Source organism: Camelina sativa, chromosome 13, assembly GCF_030686135.1.
Source record: "Camelina sativa cultivar CO46 ecotype springtype chromosome 13, ASM3068613v1".
NCBI lineage: Eukaryota > Viridiplantae > Streptophyta > Magnoliopsida > Brassicales > Brassicaceae > Camelina > Camelina sativa.
The window spans coordinates 7,095,033-7,117,876 of record NC_141892.1 but is presented as its reverse complement, the minus strand read 5'-3'; the positions used below and the strand labels follow the sequence as shown (position 1 = coordinate 7,117,876).

At 34.7% G+C, this 22,844-nt stretch overlaps 2 protein-coding genes, 1 long non-coding RNA gene and 1 pseudogene across 4 annotated transcripts; 3 read left to right on the top strand and 1 right to left on the bottom strand.

The window, feature by feature from the left end:
• The first annotated feature begins 4,235 nt into the window (after positions 1-4,235).
• On the top strand, positions 4,236-6,084 carry LOC104738021 (AAA-ATPase At5g17730-like). The gene is made up of 2 exons (XM_019234510.2): positions 4,236-5,344; positions 5,451-6,084. Exons 1-2 carry the CDS (start codon positions 4,373-4,375, stop codon positions 5,847-5,849), a joined length of 1,371 nt encoding a protein of 456 aa, XP_019090055.2. The 5' UTR covers positions 4,236-4,372; the 3' UTR covers positions 5,850-6,084.
• A 1,024-nt stretch (positions 6,085-7,108) lies between these two features.
• Positions 7,109-11,429, bottom strand: LOC104735821 (splicing factor SF3a60 homolog; annotated as a pseudogene). Its single transcript, XR_015577623.1, has 12 exons — positions 11,276-11,429; positions 10,881-11,096; positions 10,620-10,685; positions 10,209-10,322; positions 9,894-9,990; positions 9,671-9,814; positions 9,451-9,547; positions 9,123-9,194; positions 8,873-9,031; positions 8,582-8,722; positions 7,567-8,505; positions 7,109-7,474 (listed from the first exon to the last, which is right to left on the bottom strand). The product of XR_015577623.1 is annotated as a splicing factor SF3a60 homolog (transcript).
• A 251-nt stretch (positions 11,430-11,680) lies between these two features.
• On the top strand, positions 11,681-15,724 carry LOC147929269 (uncharacterized). The gene is made up of 2 exons (XR_015578813.1): positions 11,681-12,047; positions 15,341-15,724. It is a non-coding gene; the product is annotated as an uncharacterized LOC147929269 (long non-coding RNA).
• Positions 15,725-16,466: 742 nt separating this feature from the next.
• On the top strand, positions 16,467-18,829 carry LOC104735819 (uncharacterized). Its single transcript, XM_010455672.3, has 3 exons — positions 16,467-16,836; positions 17,438-17,929; positions 18,442-18,829. The coding sequence occupies exons 1-3, from the start codon at positions 16,585-16,587 to the stop codon at positions 18,658-18,660; spliced, it is 963 nt and encodes a 320-aa protein (XP_010453974.1). The 5' UTR covers positions 16,467-16,584; the 3' UTR covers positions 18,661-18,829.
• The last annotated feature ends 4,015 nt before the right edge of the window (positions 18,830-22,844 follow it).

Genomic DNA, 22,844 nt, shown 5'->3' with positions numbered 1-22,844 from the left:
TTTGGAAAAAAAACTAAATTGTGGTATTTTTGGAATAAAAACCTATTTTAGTGGTATTTATGACAATTGCCCTAATTTAAGAGATCATAATCGAAATTTTGAGAGCATATTCAGTATAATAATTTTTAATTTATATAAAATACATAAATTGTTTACAAAAATATTTAGGGAGATATTTTGCTAAAGAGAGATTTAGGGAGATATGATATTATAATGTCAAACTGAATATTTTGTAAAGAAACTAGTCATTGTTTAAAGTTCAAACATTTGCGTCTTGGATATCTTTGAATTTGTTTGCAAAAAAAAAAATATATATATCTTTCAATTGAACTTTAAAAAATATATATATTTCAATTTTAAGGTGTATTCAACTTGACATTTTTAGTGATTTGTGTAAAATTTACAAATTCTATGTTATTCAATCATGAATTTTAAAAAGTCTTCTGAAATTCACTATTATTAAATTAATAATTTTAAAAATGCACCTTAAAATCTATTGTTATTCAAAACAGTTTGTGGATTTTAATTTTAATAATTGTAAGGGACTCTAAAGGATTTGAGAGGATTTCTTTAGTTAAAAATACAAAAATCCAAATTTCATGATTTTAGGTGGAATTGGAAAGAATTTTACTATGGATCAACTGTTCGCAACATGTACAAAACACCATATACTTATTATTCATTCTTCTCCACATGTAATGCCAATACTTCTTATGGAAATGATTTTATAGAGGTTAAATGTGAAGCAAAGTACAGATCTTTTGTTTTAGATAGTTACCTGCCATATGTGGAGAAGACAGCAACTGAGATTAGAGTTAAAGCCAAATTAGTGAGTCTCTATGTGAATTCAAACTCTCTACAGTGGGATAATATTAGACTTCTTCATCCATCAACATTTGATACAATGGCATTGAGCCAAGAAGCAAAAAGTACTTTGATAAATGATCTTCATACATCAATTGAATAACTAATTTGCATTTTCTATTTTAAATTATCATTTATTAAAACAATCTAGTAATGTTGAATTATTAATCTCCAAATCTTTTGTCAAGTATTCATCATTATCAATATTACTGCCAAATTTAAATAAATGTAATTCTATAATTGCCACCTAAAGATGATTCTACAGTTTTTTCTAAATATATGTTATCCTTTAATTTCCACTAAAACGTAATTTTATAATTTCCTGAAAATTTTCTAATTCCGCAATTTACTAATTGTCTTATACAAAAATAGAATTAAAAACATAATAATCCAAAATTTTCTCAACCTTTGAGTTTTCATAAAATTTTATGAGTTTGTTTTGGAATTTTGGATATTTAGTGCTAATTTTGTTAAACAAAAAAAAGTGAGAATTTTTGTAAAGGAAATACTTATCATGATTTAGAGTTATGCATTTCTTTCCATTATATTATCATGAGAAAATACTTAATTTTTGTAAAGGAAATTTTAAGTTTAGAAAACTTACTACATTTTGTTCTTTTGATTTTTTTTTCTTTAAGTCTATTATCTTGAAATTATATTTTTGTCTGAGATATTCATATTACAATTTTCATTATATTATATTTACATATTTAAAATTGGTATAAAAATCTGGTTATAGTTAATAACATATTCTAAAACATTTTCTCAATCTCTCAATTATAAAGAACTAGATGAGGACCCGCCCGATGTGCGGGTTTAAAGTTTTATAAATAAAATTAAATTTATTCAAATTTGTTGTATGTTATATATAAATTTTATTTTTGTTATAATACACTGATTTATATCCATTTACAAATATTTTATGTATGTTACTATTAAAAATATATTTTATACCTAAATGTACTTTTGTATGTTACAAAAATATTCTTTATCACCATCTAGAAACTGTCTATATAAACACATTAAGCCAAGTATATTACTTTCACTTCTGCATAGTTTTTTTTTATTACTAAAATTGTTGGCTCAAAAATCATTTTGAATAAAAAATATATTACATAATATACTAATCAATGATGTATCATCACAATAATGTATGACCGCCATGGAGAAAACATCGGCTCCGCCTTCATCCCTTATGGAGAGAACCTTGCATCCAACCTCCTCTACCATGGAGAGAACTTTGGCTCCGCATTTCTCCCTTTGAGATATAACCTTGCGTCCAATCTCCTCCACCTTCCTCCATTGCGGAGATAACTTTGTGTCCAACCTTCTCTACCATAGGGAGAACCTCGGCTCTGCCTTCCTCCTATGTGGAGAAAATATGTTTACGTCTTTTTGCTATCTCAAAATGGCTTGTTCCAACAACCAATGAAAGTAAAAACAATTTTCTAACTTCACAAAAAAAAATTTTGATAGTAACTAATGTTAAGTTTCCCAATGTATTCGTGATAGTAACTATGCCAAAGTGAAAGTAAAATAGTTGGCTTAATGTGTTTATAGATAACATAATATACTAATCAATGATGTATCATCACAATAATGTATGACCGCCATGGGAAAAACCTCGGCTCCGCCCTCATCCCTTATGGAGAGAACCTTGCGATCAACTTCCTCCACCATGGATTGAACCTTGGCTCCGTCTTCCTCCCTTGGAGATATAACCTTGCGTCCACCTTCCTCTGTTGGGTAGATAACCTTGTGTCCAACCTTCTCCACCAGAGAGAACCTCGGCTCTGCCCTCATCCTGTGTGGAGAGAAAATGTTCACGTCTTTTTGCTATCTCCAAATAGCTTGCTCCGACGACCAATAAACGTCAAAACTTTTTTCAATCGTCACAAAATCTTTTGCTAGTAACCAATGCTAAATTTCTCAATGTATTCGTGGAAGTGTCTTTGACACACCATGATGTAGCCTCAGTCTCTATAACGCTTCAACCTCTACATTGTTTAGTGAGTCCATGTCTACTCTCAGTCCATGGGCCCACCTTCCCAAGTGGGCCCTACATCTATTTCCGCCTTGTGGACCAACCCATATTTGATGGCCGGTTTGTTACGTCTGGAAGTCTTTAAAAACTTGATTACCGACCTTACAAATTAACAAATGATATTTTCTTGTGTTTTGTCCTCACTCGCACAATTTCGACAATCACTTCTAGAAAGGTCACCCATCATGAAGTTCTCTCAAGACCCTTGACTGAAAAAATAAGTGCATTTTGGTGACGTATGTGGCTAAATCAATTTTTTTAAACATTTCCGCAAACCAGGGTGTCAGAGTCTTTGAGCTCCTATGGATCTATCAACAATGATTTTTTTTTCCAATCTATCTATCTATGTTTGTTGTACGCTTGTGTTTGATTAGCCTATTTTATCAATTCATTAGGTTGATAAGCTTCTATTTGTTATCTCCCTTTGGGATTGAATGAATAATGTTAACAATTATGTTTGCAAAAAAAAAAAAGGGTTTATGACCAACCAATCAAGGTTGACAAATTGAAAGAAAATTAAATTGGCATAATTAAAGAAACAATAGAAAATTATAAGCATGCTAATATATGAATCCCAAATCATTCAAAGATTAAAATATAAATTAAAACAATCTAAAAATACTACGATAAATTTTTAAAATACAATATTAGAAAAAGAAGACTCATATATTAATCTTTTTTTTGGTCAACATATTAATTTTACCTACTCCCAACTGAAAAAGGAGAAAGTATTAGAAAATTTTGGTTTAAGAAAATAAGAAAAAATTATCTTCGCATTAAAATATATTCCCAATTAAACAAAGTTGAAAGCAATGTTTTTGGAAAAATTATTTAAATATGAGGCGATCTTTGATTATATAGAAGTGAGTACAAAATTAGAATTAATAATTAAAAGTATATTTTCCTTAATCCTTTTTCTATTTTTTTAATAATTAATCACTTAAAATAAAAAATAAGTAAAGAATATTATAATTTCAAATTTTATGAAATATATATATATATTTATAATCTCCTTATAATTATTTTAAAAATCTTTGTTTTTTTCTAAATTCTGATTTTTTATAATTATCTTTTTACTTTATTAATATTTTTTAAAATAAAATATTTTCTTTTTGTTGTAATCAAATTCTTCCTATTAAATATTTACACATGTCAAAATCTCAGATTGATAAATTGACACATGTCAAAATCTTGTTAATGACTAAATTTCAAAACCCAACTTTATATAATAAGATAAGATGTACATTAATATGACACAGGTACTAAAATAATCCAATTTTACTTAATAAGATTTTCAATATATGGGTTGTCAACTAGTGAAGAGGTTACCAACAATATTATTCAAGATAAATGATTAGCTCCCTATTGGGAAGAAAAAAATGATTAGCTCCCTCTCTAGAGTATTTATGAACCTCTTCTACTTTGAGTGCCTTTGGTAAATTCGGTGCGTTTCAGATCATAACGATGTTTTCTCTTAGAAATCTTCCTTCACTAGCACCGATTGTCTCGGCCTACGCATTATTGACGGGATACATTATGATGATCAAACCATTTCTTGATACAACAATTCCACCTCCGCTACAAAACTACATCATCGCTTATATCAACTCTTTCTTTATCTCAACTCCATCGACTCTAACACTCATCATCGATGACCAGATCAAAAATGGAATGTACAACGAGCTCTACGGGGCTGCTCAGGTTTATTTGTCCACCAAGATCAACACCAACGCGGAAAGGCTAAGGATCTCTAGAGACCGCAGTGAAAAAAACGTCAATTTAAACCTCAGCGTAGGAGAAGTTGTCTCGGATGTCTACCAAGGCATTGAGCTCAAGTGGCGGTTTTGTGTTAACAGTAAGAAGAGCAATATGGTTCACGATTTGGGGGAACAGTTTAAGCTAGACCCCGAGAGGGAAAGTTTTGAACTTAGCTTTGAAAAGAAACACAGAGACTTAGTCTTGAATTCTTATGTACCTTACGTGGAGAGAAAGGCAAAGGTGATCAACAATGAGAGGAAAATCATCAAGATGTACTCCTACTGTAACATGTATTCAAAATGGCAATCCGTGAACCTCAAGCACCCCTCAACATTTCACACCATGGCTATGAAAGAAGAGCTCAAGCGTTCTGTGATGGGAGATCTTGACCGGTTCATTAGAAGGAAAGACTTTTACAAAAGAGTAGGGAAACCTTGGAAAAGGGGTTACTTGCTATACGGCCCACCTGGGACTGGGAAGACTAGCCTAGTTGCAGCTATGGCTAACTACCTCAAGTTTGATATCTATGATCTCCAGCTTGCAAGAGTGAGGGAGGACGCTCATCTAAAGAGATTACTTCTCGGTACTACGAACAGCTCGATTCTTTTGATAGAAGATATAGACCGCGCCGTGGATTTGCATACAAGGTTGCAACCTAAGACTCATGAAGATTCTAAGGTTTGGTCTTCTTCACATTAGTAATTTTATTTTCACTAAAAACTACCATTAATTTATAGATTATCACGAAATGCTTGCAACCAATACGTGGATCCTTGGTGGATAGGGATCAGCAACGTTGACGTTATCAGGGATCCTCAATTGCATAGATGGGTTATGGTCGAGCTGTGGAGACGAACGCATTGTAATCTTCACCACAAACCACAAGGAGAGGCTCGATCAGGCATTGCTTAGGGCAGGGCGTATGGATATGCATATTTACATGGGACATTGTTGTTTTGATGTATTCAAGACTTTGGCGTCTAACTACTTGGGATTGTCTCCCGATTACCCTCACCATCTCTACCCGGAAATCAAGCGTTTGATTGATGGAGAAGTGTTGACTCCAGCTCAAGTTGCAGAGGAGCTCATGAAAAATGAGGATGCTGATGTGGCGCTCGAGGGTTTGGTTAAAGTTCTAAGAAGGAAGAGGTCAGAGTTGGAAAAGTATGATGGTGAAATTTAAGGAAAAGATGGAGAAACTGGAAAACGATTAATGAACCCGGAATTATAATTCATTTTGTTAGTTACAATCTTGATCCAAACAAATGCTACACAATATATAAACCATGTTTGTTAATTTTTCATGTTAGATTGTATAGAGTCTAGATTTTAAGCTTAACTAGATTATGACCCGCGGTACACCGCGGGGCAAGTTTTTTTATTTTTATTTTTTTGCTAATGTACTATTTTAATACTAATTTTGCTAATGTACTCTTTTATTAATTTTAGTGATTTAGCATATAATTTGTGGTTTACCACAACAACACTTTTTGTTTAAAACAATATTAACTAAATCAGTTTGATCGACAAATTATATATTTGTGTTGTTAAAATAGTAAAATAAAGATTTGACCTGTATTGAAGTATCATATTAATGATATTTTATTTTTTAGTATTATCAATTCAATCATGTAATGTCATATAACTCATTATTTATTATAACTCATTTGTGTTATTTTGAAAATTTAATGTTTAAATATTCATAATTTTAAACTTTTTATTAAGTTTAGATATATCAGTTATAAATTATAAACTTCTTAAAATTCTATAAATTACTATATATGTATGTTGAACACACACTTTTTATATTAATTGAGTAATATATGTTCGTTTTAAAAAATTCAAATCACAATATATGCAGGAAAAATATACATTTTTATTAACTTTATGTATTATATGATGATTCACTACATTTAAATTTTAAAATCAATACAGATGATAGGAGAATATTTTTTTTTAATATGAAATAAATCTTCTAAATATCTATATTAATTATAGGATATTATATATATGGATATTTAAAATATTTTAATTCTATTTAGTTATAAGGATAGTAGAAAAAATTAACTATACTTGTTTGGATATGAATATAAGCATTAATTGCATTAAATGTAAAAAATTTCCAAAATGTATTTTTGAGCAAAAGTTGCTGCAAAAATATAGTATAGATTTTGTTTGGATATAGGGATGATTATTTAAAATTCTAAAGAATTCTAGGATTTGATATATTGTATTTGCGAAACAAAAACGAACATCAATGATGCCTGGCATTTACTTTTTTTTTTTTTTTTTTTTTTTTGTCATCTGAAATATATATCAAAGAGAAATAAAGGTGGAATACATAAAAGGCCGGCAGGACTTTAACCTCTGGAAACTAAGCCGACGATACTTTACCCCCAGAAAAACAAACAGGCGAGGATTAAAGCTCGCGGAAACTAATTCTAGTAAAGAAGAAGTTATCTCATATCAAATATCAAAGGTTTCTTTTAAAGATTTACAGAGCTAAAACAAAATTTTAAAGTCAGTAATAATTGTTTCTTATATTTGGCCACCAAAGTTTATAAAAGATGCATTCACAATTCCCAACACAAAGTTAGGACTTCTTGTGCTCCCACATTGTAATATGCAAGTGACATATCGTCCTTCAAAACTCCGGCTTTCCCACTCAACGTCTGTTTGCTTGCTGGAATTCTGAGAATCACAGCTATTTTCTCTTTCAAACGTGCCACGTTTTCCGATAACGACGGCACCATGACCTCCATGTATGCCTAAGGCGTGGTGAACAGAAATCCTGACTCTACCCCAACCCTGAAAATGTCATAACTAACTGCTTAGATACAACAACTCAGAAGAAAAGAAAAAGAAATGACAGGTAAGCAAGAGTCCGGAGAAAACATTACCGGACGTTGAGCAAGAAACTCGTCTTCTGGAACAAGGGCCGACTCGTCACACGTTTGTCTCTTTGGCTCTAATGGTTTTGGTGGACGAAGAGCAAATTGCTTCATCACTAAAAAATGTGCAAATCCTGGATCCATATCCTTCTCCTCTCGCTTGCCACTTGCTTCCTCCCCATGCTCCTTCCGTTTCTTCTCCCAATGCTCCTTCTGGAAACGATCCCATTGAACACGATGGAAACAATTCTCAAGAAAATTCTCAAGAATGGTCTCCATACGAGCGGCCTTCTTTCTCAGCTTTTCTTTCAAGATTTGAGGACGTAAAACTTCCCCGTACGCTTGAACAAGTCCACTGAAAAGAGTGAACCTGCCATCACTTGGCTTCATAAGGGTCCATACTCACTCTTTCCTTGAAACCCACCCAAAACACTTCCCCATACCGCGCCACAAACTGCGCTGTGAGCTTAATAATATCAAGCTCCTTAGGCGTCATCCCTACAGGAAGTCTATACGCAAACTTGTGATATTCTAGGGGCAGAGGAGGAACCTTGAACTCAGCCGGAAGATAGGTCTGTGGATCACCATACCCTGAATTAGTAGTTGCAGCAACAGCCTGGATGTGTGTAGCATCTTGATTCTTAGCACGGTACTCAGTAAGCCTATGCTGGTAAAACGCGTGATAAGGATCAGAGCTATTCAAAAAGCTGAATATTGCTTCATTCTCATATTTGTCTGTGACCCTCCTCTCAGTCTCCAACCCTTCTTTTGCCAGGAAAAATGCAGTTCTCTCTAGCATAGTTTTGATCTGGAGGTGGAATTGCTACACCCGTCGGAGCTTGACTTCGATTCCTGATCCTTTAAACGAGGATGTGGTCCGAGATTCCCGTTACCGCGGAGCCGCACTTTTTGACTCTCTGGTAACGTATTCCACAGAGCTTTTGCTTCCTGAAATAAAAAATAATCACAAATCCAATCACACAAACTATAGCTTTTAAACAAAGAAAATGTTGAGATAACATACCTCAACCAAAGTGATTCTGTTGACCTTCCCTGTGATTCCCAAACGAAGTAATTCGCTTCCATGACGCCATTCTTCAAAATGTCTCTCAAAAGCCTTTTTCCCCGAATAGCTATAGTCTCTACAAATCTCACATTTATATTCCTACAAGAAAAGTTTAATAATCAGTATCACAAAACTCTCTCTCTCTCTCTCTCTCTCTCTCTCTCTCTCTCTCTCTCTCTCTCTCTCTCTCTCTCTCTCTCTCTCTCTCTCACTCATCATTTAACATCAATGGTCTAATAACTACATTACCTGACCAAGGCCGAGTTTGTAGAGCCAGTATGGTATTGGCTTCCCATCCCAACCCATTGCTACACTTTCTGACTCTGTATGAGCTTCCTCTTCCTCCATCACTTCAAATGTCAAAGCCTTTCTCTTCTTTTCTACGTTTTGTTTTGTCCTCTCGATTGCCTGTATATAAGGTGACCGCATGATAGTTCAAGCACAACTAAAATACCTGACATGCTCGGGGAGGGAAAAAGAAAATGTAAATACAACAAACCTCATCAAGTAAATCGCAGAGTTTCTTCATTTTGGCCTCCATTAGCGACTGTTTCTTTTCCAGTCGCGCTTGCTGAACAAAAATGGAATCCATTAAGCATAACCCACTCATACTGGAAAAAAAATGCGCTGCTAGGAGATCATAACATCTGTGAATTAATACCAGCACCGGCTCTATGGGTGTGCGGACGGTGCACCAACAAGTTGGTAGAGGTACCCAAAAAAACAATCCCAAATTTTATGCAGAAGTAATAAAGAACCCTTAAACACGCTTATAAAAAAACATGTAGAACACAGTAAAACAATAAAGAAAGAGAGCAGCTAAAAACCTTGTGGAGTATTCTGTCCAAATCTTGCAGCGGCTCAGTTCCCTGGAAAAAGTAGATTAAATACTCTAGCAGAGCTTCCATATACTCTGCGTATTGCCTTATATGGATAGAAACAAGTCCAAAAGACAGAGAGAGAGAGAGAGAAAAGCATTCAGCTGAAGGTAGAAGAAACAACGAATGAAGATCTCTAGGTAGAAGAAAACTCAATAAAATATTTTACCTCGACAACTGAAGTTTACGCGGTATTTTCTCTGGTTGGGAAAAAAACATCAAGATAAGCTGAATATTCAACTCTTTCCCCAAAATCAGAGCTGTTGTATTTGTTATACATATCATGCAAGTCCAAGAACCGACCAGAGCATTCCTGCGCAACAGACAAAGAAGATTTTAACAATGTTGAACAAAGGGACTTAATACAATGTCATCAAGAAACAGAAACTCACCTCTACACTGAACCCAATTACTGGTTCATCCTTGAGGAGTGCTTCATGAGCATCAGCGAGGCATTCAGAAGGATGAATTCTATGATATTCAATGTAGCTGTAGGTTTATGAATTCAGCTGGGAAACGTTACTAAAATACAGACAGTGACTTTTGTATAAGAGATTCTTAATTTTGTCAAATGAAAAAGAGAAACAAAGATCATCCTTGATTGAAAAATAAGAAGGGGTCTATCTATATATATATATATATATATATATATATATAAAGGTAAAAGCAGGTCCTGATACAGAAGATGCAAAAGGCAAGAAGCAAACCTCTTCCAGTCGAGAAAAAAATGCATCAGACAAATTCGTAAACGTTGCAGTTTGGTCAACATGCGGAGCTATTGCATATTCAATCTCCCCATCCTTCTTGTCATCGGAATGAACCTTACAGTAAACAAGAAGCAAGGTTAACCAAGCAGAATAACTTCGCCCAAGGCATCTACTGATGTGAACTACAAGTGATTTTTAGAGTCAAGACTAAAGTGGCCTCTACGTCAATAAGTAACATAACTCAAACAAGAATCACGGAATTCAGCTGGGAAACAGAACTAAAATACCGACAGTGACTCTTGTATAAGAGATTCTTCAACTGAAACTGAGAAACAAAGGGGTCCATCTACTATATATATAAAGGTAAAAGCAGGTCGTGATACAGAGGATGCAAAAGGGAAAGAAGCAAACCTGTACCAGTCGAGACAAAATTGCAGATAAAACTGCATCACCATCCTCCTTTTCATCGGTTTGAACCTTACAATAAATAAGAAGAAGCAAGGTTTAGTAAGCAGCATAACTAAGACTAAAGTGGCCTCTAGGTTAGTAACACAACTCAAACAAGTATCCGCTTCCAGAACTCACATGTTCTTTCTAATCTATAAAGTATAAACCTCAAGAAAACGAAAACAGAAAAAAAAAAACTATGGAGAAGAAGAAGGAAAAACATACAAGTTCCCGAGACTTAAGTATGATAGAATCGGTCATTCTCTGGAGACGGTGGCCTTGCAACAATTTCTCCACCGGAGTCCGTTGTTCTGTCTTTACAACTTCCATAATCAATTGCTCCAACATTTCAAGGTGGTCGTGTTTGGAGCGAAGTTCCTCGAGCTCGTGACTGATATAGGCAGAAGGAGCCCCGAGTGAAGAAGTTGAGCCGGACATTATCTACAAGCACGCATACAACAATTATGAGAAACATTGAAATCAGATACTAATATAGGGTTATATTATCGCGGAGGTGAACATGAATTTGATCGATAGGGAACATAAAGGGCGAGAGTAAATAAAGCTACTAATTAGGGTTTTCGAGAGAGATTGACTAAATTAAGAAACACCGTACGTACCTAAAAGCCGGTTAGGAGTAGGAACAGTGACGTCGAGTCGAGAAGAAGCCGAGAGCAAACGATTTGGTAAGAGATTACGAAACGATTGACGCAAATCGGCAGACGAGAAAACTAAGAAGATCCTCTGACAACGACGACGAATTGAGTTGCCGCCAAAAAAAAACCTAACTGAGACCTGTTTGTAGTTTATAATTTCGGTTTGCTAATGGGCCTTTACTCATTGGGCCGACCGACTTAGTGATATAAAAGGGGTCTCATCACTTTTAGTGATTGTAAAATTCTTGGAATTTTGAAATTTTTAATTTGATCCCTCTCGTTAATTCTTCGCAAGGGTTAAATAAAAGTTCAATCATCGATAGTTATAAAATAATGTTGGCAACCAAAAAAAAATGATATATATTGTAAAAAGGGAAAAATGTCGAAAAAAATCCGAAGTTATTTTTATTTGGAAGTTTAATACCCAATTGTTTTAGATTAGAATAAAAATACACCAAATAATAAAAAACGTGTTATTTAAAACCTAAAATAATTAGTGTTGTTATTTTCATACCCACGATTTTTCAACAAAATTAAAATTCCAATTTTACCCTGGTTATCTAATTAATTATTAAATTATAATAAAAAATTCTCGGTTTTCTGCTAACCATATCAAACCGGAAATTAATTTCGGTTATCTATTTCTTTATCTCTTCTTAATCTCTTCTTCCTCCTCTCTATAGACAAAGGATCTTCGAAATATTTCAGAAGTAATTCACTTTTGATCTGATGATAGGTACCAAAGTAGCCTACCAAGATAGATAACATAACTGGGGAAGAGAAACAGAAGAAATTGAGGTTAAGGTGAAGAATCAGAGGAAGAGAGAAGGAAAGAGAGAAACGATTAGGAAGAAGAAGATAAACATTGTTCTTGATTAATTTTTTTTTAATTTTTTTTAAGAAGATAAACATTGTTCTTGATTATTTTGTTTTCTCGTTTCTACAAGACATTTGTTAACTTAAATATAACTCCTAAAAGGCTAAAAATGAACTAAGGTCCAATCCCTTGTTTGATGAAGCCCACGAAGGCCCAATACTCTGATTCGAGTCCTAACAATACTCCCGCCATGAAGAGCCAACTTGTCCTCAAGGTGGAAGATAGTCAAACTCTGCGAAGCTGATAGTTAACTTGTTTGCTCCGACATCTGCTTTTATCACCTTAACTTCAGCTGTTGATGCAACTTGAGTGTCCCTCTTGCTCAAGAATGTCACATCAAACTCCCTGAACACTTCAAGAGTAACCTCAAACTGCCTACATCCTCTTGCTTCAGCTTGTATTCCAAACAAAGATGGGTCTTCTAAAGATGGAACCGGCTTTGAGACAATCCATTCCAGCAACTTGCACCAGCGGAAAACTCCATTTTTCTCATATGGAGCAACAAGCTGAGTCAGTTCTTTAACACCAAAAACGATTAAACCTGTTCCACGAAGCCTTTCAATCGCCCATGGTATTAGCTTTTTCAAAACAACCCCACAGCTCAAAAATTCCTTCATCACTACCATCAAACTGTCCGTATGAGCATCTTTCCCTTCTTTCGATAACATTATTTGACTACCTTTCTGCATTAGTTTCATCTTTTCACTAACACAAACCAATACTTCATACCTACTATTACTCGCCCCTGAAAGCTCCATCTTGTCCTCAAGATGATAGGATAAGTGGTATCTGGTCTTGAATGTGGGTGCCAAGGCTTCAAAAGACATCTCACCCCACATATTTTCAGTATACTTTGGTGACTTCTTCTGTTGTATATTCTCCAATGTTGATGGAGTACACGATTCTAACTTCCATTGTGTTCTCCACTTTGTATCACCGCGCCTTTGAAATGCAACTCCAAACAGGTTGCCAAGTCTAGCCTTTATAAAAATCAACTCCTCTTTGTCATTTAACCCAAGAGAAGGATCCAAACGCTTGTTATGAGGTTGATCCTTCCAATCAGAACAAGCAAAAGTTCCATCTAATGAATCCCATGAAGACTCTATCTTGTCCTCCAGATGAATTGATAAGCTCTTTGATCCGTCAATGCCAAGGAGCTGATGCATAGGTTGCATTTCATCAATTATCCACTTTTTGAATTCCCACTTGCTCACCTGCTTAGAGACTGACTTCTGCATCTTGTAATAACAGCATATTAGGAGCAGGTAATGACTTCTCAGCAGCTTCTGGTTTTGGCCCACATCTAGCAGTTTGTCACCATACATAGACCATAAGGATGAATTACTCTCGTTCCTACCAAGAGCTTTTTGGACAGCCCTAGTTAGAACCTTATCATAGTGACCCAACTCATCAAGGAATGGAACTTGAATTTCCTGGAGTGTAGTAATCGTTTCCTGATAATCCCTTTCATAAATCATAATCCTCATTCTAACACATCTGCAACATTCCACTAACTCGTTCAATTGAGCTTGTTCCACCAAAAATCCACCAAGTTCCCAAACTAGATTGGCCATAGAAATCTCAAAAAATTGTTTTCTTGTCATAATCATAATACTGCCTCTTGTACGCCCATCAAGCTTCTTAAACATTGGCAAAGCCTTAATACCTATACCCTGATTTATGACCCACAACTAAAACATTCTAGGATTAAAAACCTTACCAATCATGTGAACTCTCCATGACCGTTTTCTTGTCATAATCATAATATTGCCTCTTCTACGCCCATCAAGCTTCTTAAACATTGGCAAAGCCTTAATACCTATACCCTGATTTGTGACCCACAACTTAAACATTCTAGGATTAAAAACCTTACCAGTCATGTGAACTCTCCATGACCACTCCCATTGAAATTTGTCAAACCAAGTCCCACCTGGATCCCAAGCGCCACTAACCCAATGAGAAACTCGCAGCAACATAATCATCCAATTGCTACTGTAAAATCTCACCAAAAACTTCCATTGAGCTTGTTCATCTAACCATTCTCTTGGATCCCATACACTCCTAATCCAAGATAGAGTTGTCATTTGTTCCTTGACCTCACAAGCTCCCACCAAAATTTTAGTAACACCGTAGATACCCTTGTTTACAACAGATCGCAGAGTGCCTCCTAGACTTGCAATTTTATCCAAATCCTTCTTCCTTGATCTTCTTATCTTGACCAAATGATAGCCATGCTCAATGGAAGATCTCTTAACTTCTCCGTGTTGACTTTTCCGTAATGGTAGAGCAAGAGAGTCACATTGCCTTCCTCTTTTAAATCGGTCTCTATGGAAACATTTCTTCACCAAAATCTTTTTAAGAAACATTGACTGTCTTGAGAATGGAGGTTTTGAAATCCCAAAATTATAAGAAACTTTCTGGGTGGAGACGCACACAACTTGTTCGACGAATTTTCCAAGAGGAATTGTTGAGTTTTCCACCAGCTTTTGTTCACCAGATTTTGCTCCTGAAGTCTTCTGCATCTCAAGGTTTTGTGTGGGTTGTGGTGTTGGAATGGCCTTCTGAACTTGAACATCCACCTCTTGTCCGATAACATTTCCCAAGGAATTTTCAGGTTCCTTAATCTGTTCAAGTTTGGTCTGGGCTTGTTGAAGCTCGGCTCTTTCTCGTTCCTGTTTCAGAATCACCTTCATCTCGCAGACGCTAGATTGCAACGCCTCTAGTTGGTCACGTACCTGAAGCAGCAAATTGAAATCTTCTTGACTAAACATTAACATTGTCAAAGTCGAGAAGATTTGGAGTCAATGAAAGCACCAATTGATAGGTACCAAAGTAGCCTACCAAGATAGATAACAGAAATTGGGAAGAGAAACATAAGAAATTGAGGTTAAGGTGAAGAATCAGAGGAAGAGAGAAGGAAAGAGAGAAACGATTAGGAAGAAGAAGATAAACATTGTTCTTGATTAATTTTTTTTTTATTTTTTTTTAAGAAGATAAACATTGTTCTTGATTTTTTTTTTCCCGTTTCTGCAAGACATTTGTTAACTTAAACATAACTCCTAAAAGGCTAAAAATGAACTAAAGTCCAGTCCCTTGTTTGATGAAGCCCACGAAGGCCCAATATTCTGATTCGAGTCCTAACATCTGACCAGAGCTCAGAATTATATGCTCGCCAGGTGTTAGATAAAAAGCCTCATTGAAAGTCCCAGGCGCCATAATGAGCCAACTGATATTTCTTGTATAGAGTTTTTAATGCTTTCGAGGATATTCAGAGTGAAATATTTAGTCTTGGGGTGTTTAGTTTATTGATTATGGAGCTTCTAGAGATGGGTTTGTTTGAACAAGCTCTTTGGGTGAGTCGAGAGATGAGTTGTTCATCGGATTCGAAAGCTGGTATTGCGATTTTGGATGTATTGGTTAGAAAGAAAAGGTTTGAGTCAGTCTGGGTTGATTACCAACTTATGAAGAATGTAAAAATTGTAAATTACTCTATGGCACCATAACTAGCTACGAAACCAATCTACCAAATTCTCGAATTAAATTGTCTCATCGAGTTCTCTCACTCTAACGGTGGAGATGGAAAAATTAAAGAAATTACAAACCTGCAATACACCGAAGACGGTGCGGTCAGTAGGTTGCTATTGTGAACCGGAGAAACGAGTTCTGATATACTAGATGACAACCAAGTAACGCTGCAATCTAGGATTCCCTGGGTTCATCGACAGCTCCGACTCCGACTCGACCAATCCTTCTTGTTTTTCTTCTTCGTCACTGAACCCCTCGATTCTCGCAACCTTTGAGACTCTCTCGAGCAACTTCTGAGAAGACTTTGAACCGAGAGGATGCTTCAGATTATCGGACATATTCACACGCCGATTAGAGAGGAAGAAGAGATAAAAGAAATAGATAACCGGAATTAATTTCGTTTGATATGGTTAACAGAAAACCAAGAATTTTTTATTAAAATTTAATAATTAATTAAATAACCAGAATAACATTGGAATTTTGATTTTGTTAAAAAATCGTGGATACGAAAATAATAACACTAATTGTTTTAGGTTTTAAATGACATATTTTTATTATTTGCTGTATTTTTATTCCGATCCAAAACAATTGGATATTAAACTTTTTTTGGTATTTTTCCCATTGTAAAAATGGTTACTCTATTTTAAAATATCATTACAAGTTCTAGATTTCTACCACATGAATATCTAAAAGAACTCCCTACATACTTCTGTTAAACAACAACCGTCCGATCAATATAGTAAATACTAAATCCAACGGTTTAGAAAACCAAACAAAACAAAGAGAAAAAACTCTTTGTCCCCTCCCCTCTCTCTCTTCCTTATCTCTCTCCGCCACTCTCTCTCTCTATTTCCCCGAACTCTCGTCTCCAATGGCCGGTCTACTCAAAACGCCGTCTTTACATCTGACACCGACGCTTCTTCATGCTCCCTCTGTACCCTTTAAGCCCTTTTGTGTCTCCTTCGCCGGAGGAAGAAATACCACGGTCTCACTCTCTCGCCGAGCTTCTCTCCGGTCTGTGTCTAGCGGCTATCCTCTTCGGTTACTGAACCTTGTACCTTTTGCTTCCGGAGAAGCTGAGACTACGGAGACGGAGGTGGAATCGAACGAACCTGAAGTCCAGGTTTTTCGATTTCGACTAACTTCTGTTTACTTTTTTGGGGTTATGTTGGCTGGAGGGGTTAGGTTTTAGGGTTTCGAATTGGGATGCTCATGTACTTAATTAGAATGTTATGATGAAATTCTGAGAATTTTGGATATGGTAATGCTGGATTTGCTTGTTCTTTGCGTAAAGTTTTAAGCTTTTGGTTGATTTTGTTTTCCTCTTTTAAGTAACGTTCACATAAGTAAGAGCAATGAGTAGGATTCTTATTCAGTATAATCAGGCGTGAAATGGTGGTTGTTAATGTTTCTAAGGATACATCAAGTCTGATGAATGGTGGATTTTAGATTCTTTGGGCATGATGTATTCCTAATATGAAGGAGTTTCACAAGCATTTTACCATGGCGTGTACAGTCGAAATCGAATTGACTCGTTGATTCTTGTATGAGGGTTCACAGAGAAGGTCCTGAGTATTTTTGGTGTTAATTCTGATTGTTTAGGTGTTGGTGTTGTTTGTTTTAAGATTATATTCTGTTCTGTCTCAGCTTTTATAAGGAATTGATGTGAAAATGTCTGTATTGCTTTCATCTGATTCTGTCTTCCTTGTGAAATCATGGAGCAGGAGACGGATGGTGTGGAGAGTGAAAATGTCGGAGCTGATGAAGAAGAAGCGGCTGCTATCACAGCGTTGCTGAGTTCATATAAAGAAGCTTTAGCAGACAACAATGAGGGGAAGATCGCTGAGATAGAAGCATCTTTAAAATCCATAGAAGATGAAAAATTTCTGCTTGAGGATAAACTAGCGTCTTTATCCAATGATTTATCGGTGGAGAGGGATCGGCTCATAAGAATCAGTGCAGATTTCGACAACTTCAGGAAGAGGACGGAGAGGGAAAGGCTAAACCTTGTTTCAAATGCTCAAGGAGAGGTTGTAGAGAATCTGTTGGCTGTTTTGGATAATTTCGAGAGAGCTAAATCCCAAATTAAAGTGGAGACTGAGGGAGAAGAGAGAGTCACTAATAGTTATCAGAGCATATACAAACAGTTTGTAGAAATTCTGGGCTCACTTGGTGTTATCCATGTGGAGACAGTCGGGAAGCAGTTTGATCCAATGGTAATATATCTTTCTTCTTTCATGAGATCCAAAAACGTATTTTTGTTGCTTGCTGGTGATGTTAATCTTTAACTATGGAGGTGATCTTTATAATCGAAGTGCTTTGGATATTAATTAGGATAACTCGATGGTATAGTGCCACCAGAATAATCTTGATTAGAACCTAGATATGCTTGTTACTTTGAAAGATGGATGGAACAAATTATGCTGAATGATACTTTGTGATGCAAATGATCATGGAATCTCAAGGTTGGGTTTAAGGGTCTCTTATTCCAGTTAGATAGCTTTTGATTATCACAAAGTTTGAGAAGTACATAACCAATCATGAATCTAGTACCAATCATAAAGTGTTGGAGACTTTAGATGAGCTTGTTACTTTGCGAGATGGTGTGATAGTTGTCAATGAGTTGGTAGTTGGTAACCTTATCTATTGCCTTTGTTTGATGGTCTTTCCATATATATAAAAGCTGACATCTCTTTTTTTTTGCTTTTCTCTTTGTTGTGTAATAAAGCTACATGAGGCAATAATGAGAGAAGATTCCGCGGAATATGAAGAGGGTATAGTACTTGAAGAATACAGGAAAGGTTTCTTGCTAGGGGAAAGGCTTTTACGTCCGTCGATGGTGAAAGTATCAGCTGGACCTGGACCAGAGAAGCCTGGTGAAGCTGAAGCTGAAGGAGAAGAAACAACTGCACAAGGAAACTCAGAAGAAGAAGCTTCGTCAGCTTGAAATCGAAGATAGATCAATACTGAGCAGTTTTTGTGTGCGTGTGAGTGAAACGATACAGAGAAAGAGGGAGAGGTCCGTTTGGCCCTATTAATTGTTGTTTATTATTGTTATTGATACGTTATTGCGTTTCTACAGAGTCTATAAGGAAATAGAAACGAGAATTTTCTTTTTTAGAACTCTTAAATTTGAGTATTCGATACCGGTGGAGGAGATCATGGATTTTGAATTTTTGGTATACAGCTTGAAATTTAAAGAACATGAAGAATCAAGAAACCAAGAAAATGCCAATACGAATATTTGTAATTAAAAATACTACTGGGTCAGGTTATTTTGGGTTTTCGAGTGTGTTTAAGTGTCTAAGATTTGTTCATATTGTCGTGTGTGGGCCACGTTGATTGGGATATATCAGTTAAGTTGGGACCAATCATTAGGAGTTAGGACACAGAAGAACAACAATAGGATGAAAAAGTGAGTGATTCACTTCATTTATTGGTAATTATCACAAAACTTTTAGACCGGATTCGAGGTGTAATAATAGGGGTCATATATATAGGTCTGGAACATCTTTAATACAATGCATAATTGCATATTTTGCGTGTGACGTACAAATATAAATGCTAGCAAAGTAATTCCTCAGCACCTCAGTAGTAGTCAGTAACTGTCCCGGTTAGCTTTTGAGCAACGAACCGAATGAATATAGTAATTTGTATTTGATTGGGTTTGTTTACCAAATGTCATAGGAGTAGGTAACGAGGAGAATCAAATTTTCTTATGAAACAAATACAAGAAGACGTTAAACAAGGCCATATGACACATGAAACACATTGAATGAAAAATGATACTCCCTCTCTATCACAATAGATGATGTTTTAGGATTTTCACATCAATTAAGAAATTTTTTTAATGTTTAGCTATAAATGCATTCTTTATTTATACTAATATATTTTTATAATTATCAACCAATAATAATCCATCAAATTTTTAAAGTTTCATTGATTTTTGAAATTCACAATTTCTTAGCACTAATTGATTAAAGTATATAGAAAATCATCCTTTAGTATACTGAGGGAGTAGTTAGTAGTCAGTCAATTATTATTATGATTTATTTCACGACAGAAATGGAGAAAGACAGTAGTAGTTGACAATACTTTCATTCAACAAAAATTAATGGTTTGTCATATTTGGAATGTTAAATTGCAACTCAGAGATGGCAATCCATTTCTTTCTGAAAAAATATTAATTAAATACGAAGATATAATAGTCAAATGATGATTTAGGGACATACTTTAATATTTTTTTGCCAAAATTTTACCAAACCGGTCGTCGTATGATAATTGTCAGAGAAATTAAATGACAAGTCTTTGTACAATCCCATGTTCGAAACCAGTGAGGTTAGAATCAAGAGACGTTTGAACATTTTTTTTTTTTTACACAAGTAGTATCATTTTGTATGAATATTTAATATTTGATTACTAGAATCATGATTCATGCAAAAACATCGCATTCTTATCATGAACAAATATATTGCTTTTGACGACTAAGTTGGTCCTACTCACCTATACTCTTAAAAGAAGATTAATTAATGTACGAAGGACTGTCGCCAGTGGCTTCGCAAAATGGTCCTGAACCTGCTACCGTTTCATGCATCTTCGTTTTTAATCAAATACCCCCAATTGCACCCTAACACTTAGGGAGAAAAGATAATACAAATTTCAGAATTAACAAAAAAAAAATAGAAAAGAAAAGAAAAAGATCTATGACGACAACGTTCTATGACCTACATTTTGATCTGGATATTATTTACTTTCTAGTTTCTACTATTAAAAAAAGGAATCTTTCAATAATGCACTTATTTCGGCGGATAATAATAATTAAGACAGTTTTTTCTTTAGAAAAAAAAAAATTCTTCTAGCTTTTGTTGTTGTTGTTGTTGTTCTCCAGACTATGTGCTGCAAGCCAACATTTGTGAATGGGGCAAATGGAAAATAGCTTTATCCGCGATAAAATTACAATGTCATGTCCTATCCACTGATTCTAAAATTTACTTAGATGTAGATATATTGCATGATTAAGACAAATCTAGCTCGATTACATTTTGTTATCCAAAAGTTACATTTTTGCTTTTCATTGTCATTTAATTTGGAGTGTCATTTATATGTAAAGTATCTATAATTAGAGTTGAAAAACATGGGATAATTAATATCATATAAAGACAAAAAGAAATGATTTTGATCGCAATCACATTTAAAGGTGCAAATATTTATTTTGCTATACCAAAAAACTAGGTGACATGGATGTATATACATGAAGCTGTGCCTCAAAACTTGTTTACGTAGGACGTAGCTATGCGCGGCCATGTCTTCGATGAACCCACCTCCTACTCGGTTCAGCCAATTTTATTTACGACACGAGCGAAAATATAACATGTTCATAATAAATAAAGTCAATAAACCTACCTAATAAATACAATCTTGATGCTGGACACGATCCACACAAATCCTCGACGCTCCACCATCCACCCCCAATTGACCATCCATGTTAGATTTGATCTTCAATACTGATCATGATCGTCTTTTTAATTGAGGTGTTGTCTCTTCTTTTGTTTTTCTTTTACATTTCTTACTATTGTCTTTTCCGCTCATTAAGATTTAGCAATTTAATTTACCAAGAAAATTAGCCGGTCAAAGTTTCACATAACACGTCAAGTCACCAATAGGGATATGAAAACTCTTATCATATCACATTATTTGAGTGTGCATGTTCTAAAAAAGAAAAACTTATTTATATTAAAACAATCATATATATATATATATATATATATATATTACATATATAAAAGTTATAACTCTCTTTCCGATGTTAGCTAAAAAAGCCGTTCATACCTTGACAGTCGTTAGGTAAGCCATTTATTTTTCATGAAAACTATGGAAAGAAAGTTACACTGGGCGGAGCAGGAAAATTGGTTTCTAGCAAGCCAAAAAGGAGAAAAGGAAGAAGTGAAAAGAGGATGATATATGAAGATTCAATGGTGACCGATCGAGAAAACAAAACAAAATGACTGCTATATAACGTTCACATGCATGTGCCAAACTTACAAACTGTATTTCGTCCAAAAAAAAGACTTAAAAACTCCAGTTTCTATCTTGTAAGTTGTAACTTGTAAGTGTATATATATATATATATATATATATTATAAAATATCAGAATTTTTTCTTTCCTGTTTCTGTTCAATACTTTTCATATCTTTATAACCAAAATTTTCTCAAAGTTATTAACTTATTTTGAGTGAAGACACGGTTTTCTCGGACTGCTATTGAAAAGCTTTCAGTTTGTGAAGTTTGATCAAGTTGCTTCTCCTTCTCTTTTTTAATTTTCTTCCATCGGGTTTCATTTTCGGAAAACATTATAAACTTACAATCGTGTATCACTTCATCTCTATCATGAGGTTAATTGCTTTTGTCAGTAAACTGATTTTCGAATATGTTTGTGCGTCATGTTTTTATACATTTTTGACATAGGATATCAATTTCATAGATTATACAAATTTTGTAAAACCTACATACCTTTTTTTTATTATATAAATGAAAAACCAAAGCTCTCTCTCTGTTGACGAGGAACGTGTTCTCTCTTTAATTTTATCGGCAACATTATCCTTTATTTAATTTTGAGTAAAATCACTCATGTCATGTCTACAAAAGTAACATTTCAAAATGAATCATTCAATATGATAGCTGTGAACCATCGATTTGATCATCAATGGTTAATCTAATTAAGTTAATCACTTGGCTCATGTCTCATGAGAGGAGATTCTTTCATTTTTGTTAAAGAGAGACAGATTTTATACTTACTAAGCCTAACAAATCAATATGAAGAAAAAGATAACACATAAAATGGCAATAAACCAAGTATATACAGCATGCAGTTGAGAGTCTCTCTAACTGTAGATGCTTCACGTGAGAAAATAAATAAATAGTATTCAGTTATAAAAAACATACTAAATAAAATTCATAATAAGTGTCATAGTAAATAAACAAAAACATGCTGTAGTATTTAAAACAAAGTGCTCATACATCACGAGAATATATAAAAATATATACATATACCTGGAAAGAATAATGGTGGTTTAAAAAAGAGTTAATGCCAGCAATTAAATACTACAACATGTTTATTTTAATATTTTTTAG